Below are 14906 nucleotides of genomic sequence, written 5' to 3'. Positions count from 1 at the left end.
AACAAACCCACCAGCTTTTGGGTTTCTTATAAAGAGAATTGAGAAGATTGCTCTATAATGGAATCTTAATAGTCCTGGAAGGTGAGTGGTTGTAAAAACTCCTTCCAAATAATGAAGTTTCTTTTGCAGCAAAGAAAAGGTGAAGGTGATGTTGTGACAGCAAGTATTAAAGTGAGGTGTCCAGGATATCAAATGATTGCTGAATTACAGAGTTGTTGTCAGGGAGTGGGTCTAGGATGTACCTGAACTGGTATGTAAACATTCCAGCTTGCCCTGGGTCTTGCTGAAGTGTTTCTGCCTGGATTATTGGAAGAACTCCATTGTTTAAGAAAATGAGGGACAGGAGTTTCCTTTTTGAAGAAACAAGTCTGTGTACTTCAATGACAAAAAGCTTAAGGAGCTTTTAAAAGACAATATATTGGCAGTTCTTTATGTGCATACTGCTGCAAGGTATTTCCTCCTTGTTAAAATCAGTGTCACTGAATTGGATAAATTTGCCGCATTTTCTCCTTTTATTAATGTTTTGCTAGCAGGAAGCAATACCAGTTGCCAAATGTCAGGGTGTGCTAATAGGGTATAGCTGTAAATTTTATTGGAATTCTTCCTTAGACCTAGTTTGTGAAGGACAAGTCTGGAAAATGAGACTTGAACTGGTTACACTGATCACATTAGCTTTTGATGGCAAAAGTAGGCCTGATTTCAGAATTTGTAAAAATGTTACTAGGTAGATATCTGCTTGGTCAGTAATGCTATAGGAAACTTACCTTCTAAGACCCAGGGTTTTATTCTTAAAGGTTTGATTTTTTTTTTTTAAGAATTACAATATTTTGGGGGTTTTATACTTCCTGTAGTGAAAAATCATTGTAAGTTTTGGAATACTATCAATTGGAGTAGATAGGTAGGAGTCAAGGATTCAACTACACAACTTTTATCATTTCCTGTGAAGTTTGACACGAATTTTCCACAACCATCGGATACTGGGGGAAGTTAAGGATTGCTTGTTAGAAATATGCCTTAACCTTTCCACTTGCTTCTGGAGATTATTCTGAGTTAGAGCTGAAATACTCAAATGTCAAATTTCAGATTCATGACAAGAACATTTTTTCCGATCTTTACAAATACATTTGTGGCTTTACCAGAGGAGACATAATCAGGAACCTAATCTAAAAATCAGCAAACCAGAAGGAACTTGGGCAAAATTACTTGCTACATGGGTGAATCTGTTGGCTACCTTTTCATTGTTTGTCTGTTTGTAAAGCAATGCCTATAGACATACCAGAGAAAAAGGTGCAATGGTCATGACTAAACTGGATAATGTGGCATTTACTTGGGCTCATCTAGCCTCATGTCCTCCAGAGAGCCAACCTTGTGGAGTGCTATCTGTTAAAAAACCAGATCAAATCTTAGCCAAAATCCAGTGCTTAAACAATTGTCTTCAGCATTTAACAAAAGAATGCTTGATATCATACCTGCTAAAGATCACATAAACCAAATGAAGCCCCAACATAGTAAAATATATATGGAAATACTGTGGGATCTACAAACAGATGTGGAGAAAAAACCTACCCAAACATCATCAGGGGTACAGAGCACCCCAGCTCTTATGCCAGATCAGGGACCTTCCAAGCTGGGTCCTTGGGAGTAACTCTGAATTCATCTCATTCCATGCCTGTAGTAAAACATCAAGCCTGGTACATTCAGAAGTTGACCTCTTGCCCAGTAGCACAAATAGTGTTTTTCTTCTGTCAACAACATTCAGACAGGATATGGGAGAGTAAGAAGAATAAATTATGTATCAGCACAGGAGAGAGAGAGAGTGTGTACCGAATGGCAGAGGGAGAAGGAAAACAAACCACAAAGATAGTAAAGGTCACGGATATCTTTTATTTTTCAGAACAACAGAGTTTATGGAGAATTTTTTTGTGTCTGATCTAATTTTATTGGGATTTTTTTAGAGAAAAATGTCATCTCTTCTGTTGCTGATTGATGACTCAATCCTGCTAAGGGCTGAGCTGTTTTTTACTTCTGTGATTGCTACAGTATAGAGTCCCAAAATGGTTTGGGTTGGAAGAGACCTTAAAGACCATCTCATTCCACCTCCCCTGCCATGGGCAGGGACACCTTCTACTAGAGCAGGTTGCTCCAACCTGGTCTTGGATACTTCAGGTGCAAACACAGCTTCTCTGGGGTACCTCTGCCAGGGCCTCCCACCTTCACATGGAGGAATTTCTTCCCAATATTCCCTTTCACCCTGCCCTGTGTTAGTGTGAAGCCATTTCCCCTTGTCCTTTTAAGTTCCTGATGTAGAGTCCCTCTCCAGCTTCCTTGTAGCCCCTTCAGATACTGGGGCTGGGAGGTCTCCACACAACCTTCCCTTCTACAGGCTGAACAGCCTCACCTTTCTCAGCTTGTCTCCATAGGACAGAAGCTTTAGTCCTCTTATCAACTTCATGGCATCCTTTGGACTTGCTCCAACAGTTCCTTCTCCTTAAGACATTCATCACAATATATCACTTTCTTTTTTAAAGCTGCCTACAGAGTAGTATTGACATAAGAATTAGTAGTATTTCCAGACTTCCTTTTCCTTCTACAGTCTTTAAGAACCATGTAATTGTCATTCTTTGTCACCCAGGTCTACTTTGTCCAGCATCTTGTAGCTAAAAACTATCAGCAGCAGCTTCTGAGAGGGTTAAAAACCTTACTGGTGGACAGGTGGTAAATATGTCCTCATCATCCTGCTCCCAGGTAGTTTTAAGATTGATTTAAGTGTTAAGAGAAACTCTCTGCCCGGATGAGAGGATGTGGCTTCAAGTTGGGCCAGGGCAGGTTTAATTTAGATATTAGGGAATTTTTTTTCTCTGAAAGGATAACTAGGCATTGGAGCAGACTGCCTGGGCAGTGATGGAGTCACCATCCTTGAAAGTGTTGAAGAAATGTGTGGATGTGGCACTTGAGGATGTGATTTAGTGGTGAACACAGCCATGCTGGGTTGTCGGTTGGACTCAATGATCTTTCTTAAAGGTCTCTTCCAACCTTAATGATCCTCTGGATTCTGTGAAATACTTTGACAGCCTTCCAAAGTGAGCATCATTTCCCAGTTCCTTGGCAGTCATGTGGGTGATGCAACAGTTCCTAACAAGCTCCTGGCTAGTGCAGTCCCACTGGTAATATGTGTAAAAGCAGCAGAGTCCCATCCCACCAGCTTTTTAACACCTAGAGAACAATCTATTTAGAAATTATAGGTAAATTTGCATACCAGGCCTAAAAAGAGACATGTTGTAGATTGTATCTGAGGATCCTGGGAATTCTCAAAATGTGGCCACTGCCTGCTCAAACACAGCTTGAGACGAATGGGACATAATTTGATAAAAGATGTTTACTTTCTTTGGGCAGAGCTATATTAGTAATCCAAAATGATGAGAGAAGAGATGCTTTGATACTAAATTTAGCTCCAGATACTAAATTTAGCTATTGATCTGGCCCTATGGCCAGGAATCCTCCTATTCCTTCTGCTTGTGGAAAGCAGTTTTGTCCAAAGAGCAATAGATACAGCTGATAGTGAGCCAGAATTGGCAAAGTTCAGCTGACCAGGGTATTTACTGAATTAGCCTAAATATGCTGACTTTCAGCATATTGATATGTAACTGTTAAAAAAAATAGTCTAAAGAATAATCCTCTGGGTTTTTTCTCAGTTTCTGTTTCTCTGTTAATTAGTACTCTCTGAGTGTTAGATGCTCTCAGTTGAATAAAAGCTGATGCTGATTGAAAGAAAATCTGTTTATAGACAGGAGTTGAATTACAAGATATGTTACAGAAACACTAAAGAAGTGAGCATAAGCCAGACATCTTTTATTCAATGTCTTTAAAAGGAAGAGCTATTGATTTTTTTCTTTTTTTTCGAATACTGATTAGTAGGGAACCTGGGATTTTTTTGGATCACATATTCTACTTGGACAGTTGTAATATGTATGGAAAATGAGGAGAGGAAAGGGATTGATGATGTGTATAAGATGTGTTGGCACCATGTGCTGTCAGATTTCACTGAAAGCAGGAATTTGGTAGGACATCAGTAATAAAGGAACAGAGCTACGTGCTGGTTTTGCAGATCATTTCAAACCCATTGATTGACCTCATCACTTCTGTGTATTCTGTATTTTTTGCCTGTTTTAGAGGTCTTCACGTTATTACTCATATTCCCACATGCAGTGTGGGGAACTGCACAGAACCATAGAGAACTTTAAGGAACAAAATAAAACATACACCAAAAATCTGTTCCTTCAGCAAACACTTGGCTACTGAACCAATGTGATAATGTCAGTAACATGCAGCTGACAAGTCAGTATTTAAATTTATGGCTTTTCAGGATTAGGAGGTGGTTTATTGAGGGTACCTCCAACTCCAGGTATCAGCAGATGTGTTTCACATCCTGGATAAACAAGTGGTGAATGTCTCTGCTGGCCTAGGAATTTCTACTTTCCATACAAGATGTAGAAAAGTTTCAGTATCTGATCCTTAAGAAGCATGGCACACCGTATTTCCTGGGCATGGTAATTTTAAATGTTGAAAGCCTATTTTGATTTTTTTTCCCCCTTTTCTTACTTTCTTTGGTGTTCTGGATCTAGCTTTTTTAGCTAGTGAAGAGATTAAGTACAGGCAGGACAGTGTGCTGCAAAATCAGCTCTTTCAGCCTCACCAGAGATGCAGACCCTTAAAATGGGCCAAGCACATGAACTTGAACTGAGTCTCCAGCACAGAGAATCCCAGACTGGTTTGTGTTGGAAGAAACCTTAATTCTCGTCTCCTTCCAACCCCTGCCATGGGTAGTGATACCTTCCACTACAAAATGTAAATCATATTTCCATGTGTAAACACAGGTGATAAAACCCAGCTTGAATGAGTTAAATGTCAGAGACAAGCCTTTGGAAGTGAAGTACAGCATGAAAATTGCCTACTCATGTAGATAATGGTGTCTTCTAGATCCCACTGAGCTCTTTTGTTTTGGGTTGTTTTCTTCCTGGGATCTCTGCCTGGTTGTGCACACAAGGAATAGTGCATATCTAATGAGCTGCTTTCTTTTTCTTTCCCTTTGCTGTTTTTGCTTTGTGTAACCCTATGCCTCACTAGACACCATTCAGATCAGGATTTGAGGCTGGAGTTATTATTCTTCCATTTAGCATTTCTGCAGGACTCATCACTACAGTATTTCAGTGCTTCAGATGTTAATTGATTTTCATAACACCCCACTGAGATGGGGAATTATTATTAACCACGGAAATGGAGCACAAGGAGATTGAGGTCAGAAGTGCTGCCCAGTTTGAATGCCAGCTTTGAGACACCTGTTATCTGGTTTATTATTTATTCAGTAGTCACATTAAACTCTTGAATTCCTTTAATTGCAGCTGCAATTCTGCATCTCTCATACTGAGTCAAAAGTTGGAACACAGGCAGTACAGTAAGGAAAACTCAGCTGAGCACTTTTGGCATTCTTTTTGTTAGGGATGTGCCTGTTTTCATGACAGTAACTTCGGGCAAAAGTGGGGCAAGTATTAAGTCTCAAGAGATTTTTTTCTTCCTTAATAATTTCTTCTGCTGATACAATGCTTATTCTTCAGCTCTTGGAACAAAATAAACAAGGCTCTACCTCCAGGAGTCTCTTCTGCTCCCTAATTGTAATTCATCACTAGAGTGGCTCCACTTGTGAGAACAAATGAGTATAGAGGTTCTTTATGGAGTGAGAGATGTTCTTAATTAAAAAATTCCTGAAATGAATGCATAAAGATTGCCCTGTATTTCTTTATTTTATGATTGCTTATGTACTCTGAATTTTCTTTTAACATTTATTCAGCATAAACAGTTTTCTGTTCTCTCTGTTTTATTTCTGTGTTGATCTGCCTTCTGGCATCATTGGCCCATATTCAGCAGCTTCTTGATAGCTGGGAATGGCAGGAGTGTCAAGGGCTCAGCATTGCTCCTCTGCAGAAATTCAGCTGTTCCAGAAGAGACAACTTGAGGCAGAGCTTGTTCAGCAGCATGGCAGCTGTCATAGCACTGGCATATGGAGATAATTCTTTTCCTCAGTAGAATATTTTCTCTGAGTTGACAGGAATTTTAGAAGTAAGATCATTAGAACCTGAATGCCCTGATAGCCATCTCACCTTTTTTTTTCCTGATAAACTAACTAATCACAACTTTCAGAAGAATAAAAGTGGTCTGAAAACCTAAATCAGGGTGTCTGTAAACTCATGTGCTTTGGTACTTGAGAGCAGCGCTATCTACAAACTCTACTGAAAAAAGATAGAAACTTAACTAAAGTATTATTTTCTATATTTTAATAAGTAATTCTAAACTATCTTCTCCGTAGATTAATTACTTGGTTTTCTTCCTTTATGAGTTTATCATATTTCAAAGACAGGTTGTCTTTTGAGGAGGAGTTAATTCTCCAGTCTTTGCATGTAAATCTTATTTTGGGCCCATTTAATTATTTTCCTCTAGATTGTTTAGACACAGCTTTCATTAGTAGGGCTGAATTGAGACTGCTTCAGGTTTCTTTTAACTCTGTAAAAGTTCATGTGCCTTTGGGCCTTTACACAAATATTTTTGGCCCTAACTTGAGCATTCTCCTTGTCAACTTCTGTGTGCTCAGTTACACTTCGTTTTCCCCAGTCAAGACAAGTACTGAGCAGTCAAGTACAATGTCTCAGCTTGACTGGAAAACCTTGTGTATGCTGGATGTGGTGATTTTCCTGAAACTTCCCCTGGATCTTTTCAAGTTCATGCTGAAAAATGTCTGTAAGAGATTTCTGTAATAGATTCTGTAACTTTCCTGGTAGATCTTTAAAGCTGCTTCAGGCATCTTCTCATAATTGAACTGCATGGTCAGATGGATTTGGGAGGCAGACTGCAGTTCTCCAGCTTCTCTGGTATTTGGAAGCCATGTAAATGAAAATAATCATTAAAGAAGTCTGATTAGAGCACTGCTTTTTATAATTTTTTTGTTATTACTCTGTGTTTGTTGGCTTGTGATTTAGACAGTGGGGTTAATTTTGAAATAAGCTTTTTTTTTTATGGAGAATCCTGGTTAACAAGACACAATCTGAGAACTTAGAAGCTTTTCTGTAACAGTAATACTCTGTTTTCAAGGTAAAAGTTAGATTTATATTCCAGGTTACAAGAGAAGGTTTTGTTGGTTTTTTCTTTAGGATTACAAAGGTAATGGAGAAAAGTGCCATTTGATATTTGCCAACCTGAAAGTACAGCACACTGGAACCTGAAGATAATTAATTGTTGTAGCTCCAGCTCTGACATTTTGATACAACTTCCTCATCCACACAGTGATGTTCTTTAGGTCTGTCTGCAGTGATTCCCATCTTTTTCTAGAAATCCTTTGAGTTTTTAATTAACACTTTTTTGGTAGAGTCATACATACAACATTTCAAATTAGTAGCTTTAAGCTTGCAAGACAGAGACAGCCTAATTTTTTGGTGGATTTTTGGGTTGTGTTTTTGGTTTGGTTTTTTTGGTGTAGTTTTTGTGTGTGTGTTTGCTTGTTTCTGTGTTCGGGGTTTTTTTGTTTGTTTTTTTTTACTGCCAGAACAACACGATTAGTATATGATCTGTGGTAAGAACTCACCAACAATTAATTTTGATAATGATGATATTATATTATATAATTATATATAACGATGATATTAAAATGATAATTTCCTTAGAGTTCTAAATCTGAACCTTTAAGCCTGCAGGACAGAAAACATGCCACGTTGCTCTTGTTCAACTGTCAAGCTGTAACTGCATAGGAGACTAAAAAGGACTTTCGTTTTCTTCTCAAAGCATTTTTGGAGAAGTCAGTAAAGCAGTTATCTAATGTATCCATATTGAGTACATGTTGAATTTTCTATTATATTACATTTAATTATACTGTTAATGGGTTCATGTGTCAGGATTTTTCTCCTTTTTTTTTTTTTTTTTTTTTTTTTACAGGATTCTGCTCAGGAGAGTGTCATCAAACGAGATATCCATCGTACATATCCAGCACATGATTATTTTAAGGATACAGAAGGAGATGGGCAGGAATCTCTGTACAAAATCTGTAAGGTACAGTCAGTACTCTCAATTTTAAAGTTCCATGTTTTGTGTGACTTTCTTTTGCCTTGCTAACCCTGTTCTGGTCCAAGTTGTTAATCAGTAAGATTTTAAAGCTTTGTTTAGATTGCATGTGGAGACTGTGGTGTTTCTGCATTCCCTTTTGCAGCCTTGCATTTGGTACCTCTTAAGGTGCAGGTGAGAAGAGGCTGAGGCTGGCTTTGCTGAGGTGAGAGGGAGGAACCTGTTCAGGAGTGGTGTAGGAGCTCCTCTTTTGCTCTGAGGTGAAGAGATTTGCAGAGGAGGAGAAACAGACCCTCAGAGCAAGCTCTGCTGTGAGGTTAAACCAGAGTGTCTGTAGACAATTCCGTGGAGAACAAGTTTTTGACCATTCCCAAGCAGTGTGTGAGCAGAGCTGTTCACTCACAGCTGCCAGATCACCTCCAATGAAAAACACTCTTTAATTTTTCCAATTTGCACATGGGAAAGTTGAGGCACTAAATCAATAGATTTGTCCATCTTGTACAGACAGACTTCTTTTGTTTAAGAGAGATCCAGAAGGTAAAATAATGCAGCCGTGCAGCCAAGCAGAGACTTTTCTGGCTGGCAGTTGTAGATGTTGCTGTGGTTTTGGCAGTCAGCTTTTGTTTCACTTTTCTTTTTTCCTAAAATTTATGAAATAATGTAGAATATTACATATAGCAGAATTCATTCTGTGCATATAGAATGAATTATTGCCTTAGGTAAAGCCCTTTCCCTTCCTCTTCCTTGTGGCTGTTTCCACCTCCTGCTGATTACTAGAAATGATGGAGTTGTCAAGCAGAAAAAAGTGTTCAGCCTTTGGGGTATAATGACACATTTTCCTGTTCCCCAGATAAATTCTCTGGTGATACAAACTCCTATTCAAATAATAATTTGGATGAATATTAAATATAGCTGCTTAGCTACTGGGAATTCAGTATTGTGAGCAATTCACTGTTTAAAAGAAATACAAAATTGGGGAATAAAGAGAACTTTCAAGCAATGGTATTGATTTCTTCCTAGTCTTGGAGGGCTCTAGAGGGCTACAGGAAACAGTTCCTGTGCCAGTCTGTGAAAAGAATAAAAATGCAGGTAAATTATGGGCTTGTCACTTTGATACCAGTTAAGTGAACAATGATGGAATAATTCAATTTTTCAAGAATTACATGTGAGAAGTATGTTATAATGAAGGCCTGTGAGTTTACTGAAAATAGATCATGACAAGCCAACACAAAAAGCCAGAAGTACAGGTTCCATTGGTGAAGGTGTTTTGACTGGAATTCTGTAGCTCCTGTGGCCTGCCAAGCTCAGAATGTATAAATGCTGGACAAGTTAAGCATGAACAAGATACACATTAAGGAGTTAAAGACTGGCCAGCAGGTTCCTAAACAAGCACTGAATAAATGGATTTCAGTCAAAGAATTAGGAATATCCCTTCTTCATTCCAGGTACTCTGGTGAGTCACCTGGAAGAAATCAGAAAGTCCTTTTTCATGAAGATATCTTGGTGACACAGAGAAAAGGGGATGGTAAATAATGAAATGTAAAGGATGTGGAGATGGATGAACCTTATGTAGGAACAGTTTGACTTGAGCAACTCAGTGTTTTGTAGCTGCCTTTAGTTACAGTGTCCAAAATTGAAGACATCTATTCTACATTGGAAAGAATCTGTAAAGTTCTGTGAGGATAATGAAAGAATTTGGGAACATTCTTTGAAAAGAAAAATTCTTGCTCATTAAGGTATCTCAGTCTATTTTAATAAAGAACAAATAAAGGAGTGAATCTGTCAGAACTGGAAGCAACTTAGAGGAATTATCTGTCCAGCAGGCAGCTTCAGAGGGGCACAGACCTTCCCGGGTTGTTTCCTTTCTGTAGGAAATGTGAATAATTCTGCATGTTTTCTAAATCTGGGGGCTTTCCGTGCTCTCAAAGCCTCTCCTACTCCTGCAGAGGAAGTTGCTGTAGCTGTTATTGCATCAAGGTGCCCCCAACATTGGGAGTAATGTGCTCTGACTCCATGATTCAGAAGGCTGACTAATGCTTTATTAAAACTATACTATATTACATTAATACTGTATTATAACTATAGTAAAGACATATTATATTATTCTATATAAAAGATGCTAAATAAAAAACCATTACTGAGGCAGTCAGGACACAGCTTTGACCCAATTGGCCAAGGAAACAAAACAATCTGTAGCAGAATCCAATTAACAAATCACTTTGGGTAAACAATCTCCATAACACATCCCACATGTGCCAAGCAACTGGAGTAGTGAACAGAGATAAGAATTGATTTCTTTTCTTCTCTGAGCTTCTCACTGCCTTCCCAGAAAAAAATCCTGAGAGAGAGAATTATGTCTCTGTTCAGAGAATGTGAATGCCACAGTTAATTCTCTTTTCTTGAAGGATCTTGAAACTCAGAAGTGCTTCGTCCTTGACAAAGAGAAAGTCAGGCAAAAACTCCAGGAGGCCTGTGTGGATGAGCAAGGTGCTCCTGGACAAACTCAAAGACAAAAGGAGGCCTACAGAGGGTGCAAACAAGGGCATCTAGTCTGGTAGGAATACAGAGAAATTGTCCAAGCAGACAGGGATCTGGTTTAGGAAAGTAAAGCCCTGATAGAATTAAATCTATGGCCATGGATGGGAAGGATGACAAGAAAATATTCCATGGGTACATCTGTGATAAAACTAAGATTAGAGACAGTGTGGGAGAAAATGTTCCTTCCTGTCCAGAAGGAAAGGGCAAACCTGCTTAACCCTGGACATGGACAAGGCTGAGGTACTTGATGACTTTTTTGCCTCTGTTTTCACTGGCAAGTGCTCCAACATCACTGCTGAGGCCACAGAAGGCAAAGGCAGGGACAGAGAGAATGGAAAACTGCTCAGTGCAGGAGAATATCAGGTCTGAGATGATGCAAGGAGCCTGAAAGGCCATGGAACCTGATGAGATGCGTCTGTCGCTCTGAGAGAACTGGCAGATGGAGTTGTTAAGCCACTCTCCGTGTATTTTAGTCATGGGCATCCTGTGAAGTTCCCACTGAGTGAAGATGGGGAAATCTAACTCCCATTTTTAAAAAAGGCATGAAGAGAAGGCTCCAGAGAGGCCTTAGAGGCCCTCCCAGTGCCTAAAGGGGCTCCAAAAGAGCTGAAGAGGAACTTTGGAAAAGGACCTGGAGTAACAGGACACAGGGAATGGCTTCCCACTGCCAGAGGGCAGGGTTAGATGGGATATTGGGAAGGAATTCTTTTCCTGGCAGAGGTTGCCCAGAGAAGCTGTGGCTGTCCCATCCTTGCAGCTCTGGAAGTGTCCAGGGCCAGGCTGGACAGGGCTTGGAGCAAGCTAGGCTAGTGGAAGGTGTCCCTGCCCGTGGCAGGGGGTGGAATTGGATGAGCTTTAGGGTCCTTTCCAACCCAAACCATTCTGGGATTCTGTGATCAGAGACCTCTCTGTGTGTCCATCAAGTTGAGGGCTGCTCTTCCTGTGAAGCATTTTGTATTTACCTGGAGTTTAATGACCTCTGTCACGCAGCCACTTGTTCTTGATAGAACATGTTCTGCATAGCAGCTTTGCAGTCACTTTCTAATTCCCTGCTACAAACAGCTTTGTCTCATCAGCAGCCTTTGTACTATTTTTAAATGTTTTTATTTTTACTGTTTTTATGTATTTTTATTTTTACTGTGCTATATTTATGTGTTCTTTAGGTTTGTGAATATTTGCAGCACATCTTTCTGCAGGGTTCTGTGAGTGACCTCACCTTCACTCTCTGGATTAGAACTGACTTTATTCCTGCCTTTGGCTCTCTCTCCTTTAATCAATTATTTGAGGGAGTAAGGGGATGTTCTATAGCAGCTCAGTTCCCCAAAAAGCCTTTGGGATCTTGGTGAAGGTTTATGAAAATCCTGGTGATTTTGGTGCCTCCCTCATTCCTTCATGTGCTTGTTGGTTCAAAGAAGGATTTGGGAAGCATTGCTTTCTGGTAGAACAGCCACATCCAGTCTTCAGCATGGAATTATTCATAAAATTACTGATTACACTGAAGGGTTTATACCTACTAGCCAGTATTGGGGTCAGACACAGCTACTGGGGAGAATTCCAGGCAGAGATTTCCAGCATTTGCATTTGTTCTTCATCCTCTCATAGTTTCCTTAAATGACTGTGGATGTGACCGATACCTGTTTGGGTCTGACTGAACTTTGAATTTATGATTAATAAACTGTTTTCTCCAGTATGTGGGTTTTCAAGAAATATTGTTAAAGCCTAATTAATTTGCTTATAAAATTGTCATTCTATTGGGAATAAAAAGTAATTATCTGCGTTGAAAGTAATAATGTGGTGGCTTTGTATTGTTAGAATACTTTTTACCAGAGGTGCTGAGTACTTATCCATTTATTCTAATGTGAAAGCAAGAAGTTTGAAGAATGGGATTTTTGAATATGGTTAGGAAGGGTCTGTCCTCAAGTGAGAGGGCAGAAAGCTGAAGAGCATTTTCTTCATTCCCCACTGAAATGAGAGATGATCTGAGCTGTCAGATAAAAAGGAAAATCATTAAAAGCTCACTGCTTCATTTTAACAGGTCTGCCAGTTTTTGTTCCAACTCTTTATCTCCTCTTTACAACAGTAGGAAACCAGGAAAGATGGGAACTTTTTCTGTTGCAGAACATTTATGTGACAAAGTACCTAAAAATAAACTTCAAGACTGACAGTGGTGATAAGGAATGAAAAGAGTTTCAGATTCTAAGACTGGAGATTTCACTTGAGGACACCACTTAAGCTGGATTTTCACAGAGCAAATTTCGGGCAATCTTTGTGAAAACTGCTGCTTCTTGCCTGCTTTCTGTTTAAATACTCTGCAAATTCTAGCTGTGTTTGAAGAGCTTACCTCAGTGTTACAGTGCATAACTGAGTAATGCTCAGTGCCTGCTTCCAAGCTCTGTCCATGCTCACAGCCTGAGGCTCCAGGGAATCTGGGCACCCGGCAGAATTAATCCTCTCAGCTCTCTGCAGTGTGAGCAGTGCAGAATTTAACATGAGATGTGTTTTCCCTAATTTTCTGATTAAAGTAACTCCTATTTAACAAACAACCACTGTGACTCTAACGGGGAACAGGGAGCATGGTGCAGGAAAATCAATCAGGTGATCTGGGACTGGGCAGACTGGGAAAACACACACAATGGTTTTCAGAAAATGGCAGAATTACTTCTCAGAGGCTCAGAGTTGGTGGTAGCATTTCTCAGTAAGCTGAGGCCTTGCAGAAGGATATGAATCATTTATATCAGGATCTATTTTGTTACTAAATATTTATCCCTTTGTGGATGAGATTTGTAGTTTTTTCCCCTTTCTAGTCTTGCCTGAAGGTTTTAGGTGCAGGATCAGTGTGGAGGCTGGTTTGCTCTGAGACTAAACACTGTGTTTTAGTTGCAGGATGTGTTTTCTGGTACCCACATTGAAGAATAACAAACTGCATTCTAGCAATGCTGACACTGAGTGGGCTCTTTTATGGAGCATTTTACTTTTTGTTACAGTATATTGAAATATGGAAATCCCTTTGAGCTGCTCTTCTGTAGCTTTTTCCCCAGTCCTGGTCTCACTTGCCTGCAGGTTTTAAGTGCAGGATCACTGTGGTAGCTGGTTTGCTGTGGCACCGAACACTTTGTTTTAGTTACAGTCTGTGATTTTTGGTACCCACATTAGCAGAGAGAATAACAAACTGCATTTTAGCAATGCTAACACTGAGTGGGCTCTTTTATGGAGTATTTTACTTTTTGTTACAGTATATTGAAATATGGAAATCCCTTTGAGCTGCTCTTCTGTAACCAGCAGCTTCTATGCCCATGATAAGCTGGGTTATGCTTCAGCAGAGCTGCTGCTTAGTGCTGAAAGTCTAATTTTCTTTTTTTTTTTTTTTTTTCATTTTCATTTCCATTTTATTTCAGCATGTCTTTTCAGGTAGTCACCTCACTGTGCATGTATTCTTCCACATTTTTCAATCTTTAGTATCTCTTTAGATTTACAAATGGAAAGTTTCAGTGTTTGTCAGAGAGCAAATCTCTTTTGTTCCTGCAGAAATCTATTTGCCAATTAGAGGATAAACACAATCAGTGAAGAATTTATTTTTCACCTTTTTTTAGTTGTTTCTTTTCTTTGCTCCTGGGTTGAAGAAGCAATGCTGGTGAATATTGTCTTGTTTCATTCAAAGGAATTTTAGTGTTACCTTGTTTTCTTCTGTATACATTACAATAAGGATTCTTCTCTGCATTTGTCTTCAGCAGCCCCATTCTTGCACACAATGAAAGATGCAATGAAATTATTTAGAATTTTCTGCTGAGCCTGTACCAGTGGAAAGGTCAGCTCTAGAATCCTGAAAAATGCTGGGAGTGCTCTGTTTGGGGCCTGCCTGGTTGAGGGTGAAGATTTCTACATCCTCTCAGCTCTCCCAGCTCTGGCAGAGGCACATTGTGTAACAGCTTCTTCCTGATATTCCATAAATGAGTAACTAACGTCTAAAAATAGAGTTTTAATGCAGAAATTCCTTGTGTAATGTGATACATACTCAATGCTGCACCCATAGGAATATTATTACTTTCAGACTGTTAGTCTTATTATAAATTCAGGTAGGGAGTTTTAAATTCTGCTGTTACTAAATTTATTTAGCAACTGAGCATGTAATAAAATACCTTGTTGTGAAAACATTAAAATAAAATTAAAAGTAATAAAAATGTAATAAAATATAAACAATTTTAGTTAATAATAAGAATTGAAATTATTATAAAAATAATAAAATACCTTGTTGGGTGAAAAGTCTG

At 39.1% G+C, this 14906-nt stretch overlaps 1 protein-coding gene across 5 annotated transcripts in view; it reads left to right on the top strand.

Moving 5' to 3' along the window:
* The window catches only part of RABGAP1L (RAB GTPase activating protein 1 like), a 228623-nt gene that overhangs the window by 114583 nt on the left and 99134 nt on the right, over positions 1–14906 (top strand). For all 5 annotated transcript variants that reach the window (XM_063165422.1, XM_063165423.1, XM_063165424.1 and 2 more), the window contains one exon: positions 7978–8091. In XM_063165422.1, the coding sequence (XP_063021492.1) occupies positions 7978–8091 (114 nt within the window). The remainder of the gene's footprint in view (positions 1–7977; positions 8092–14906) is intronic.

Source organism: Melospiza melodia, chromosome 11 (assembly GCF_035770615.1).
Source record: "Melospiza melodia melodia isolate bMelMel2 chromosome 11, bMelMel2.pri, whole genome shotgun sequence".
In the NCBI taxonomy this organism is placed as follows: domain Eukaryota; kingdom Metazoa; phylum Chordata; class Aves; order Passeriformes; family Passerellidae; genus Melospiza; species Melospiza melodia.
Note: the sequence above shows the minus strand (reverse complement) of the source record. Positions and strands in the feature narration are given on the sequence as shown.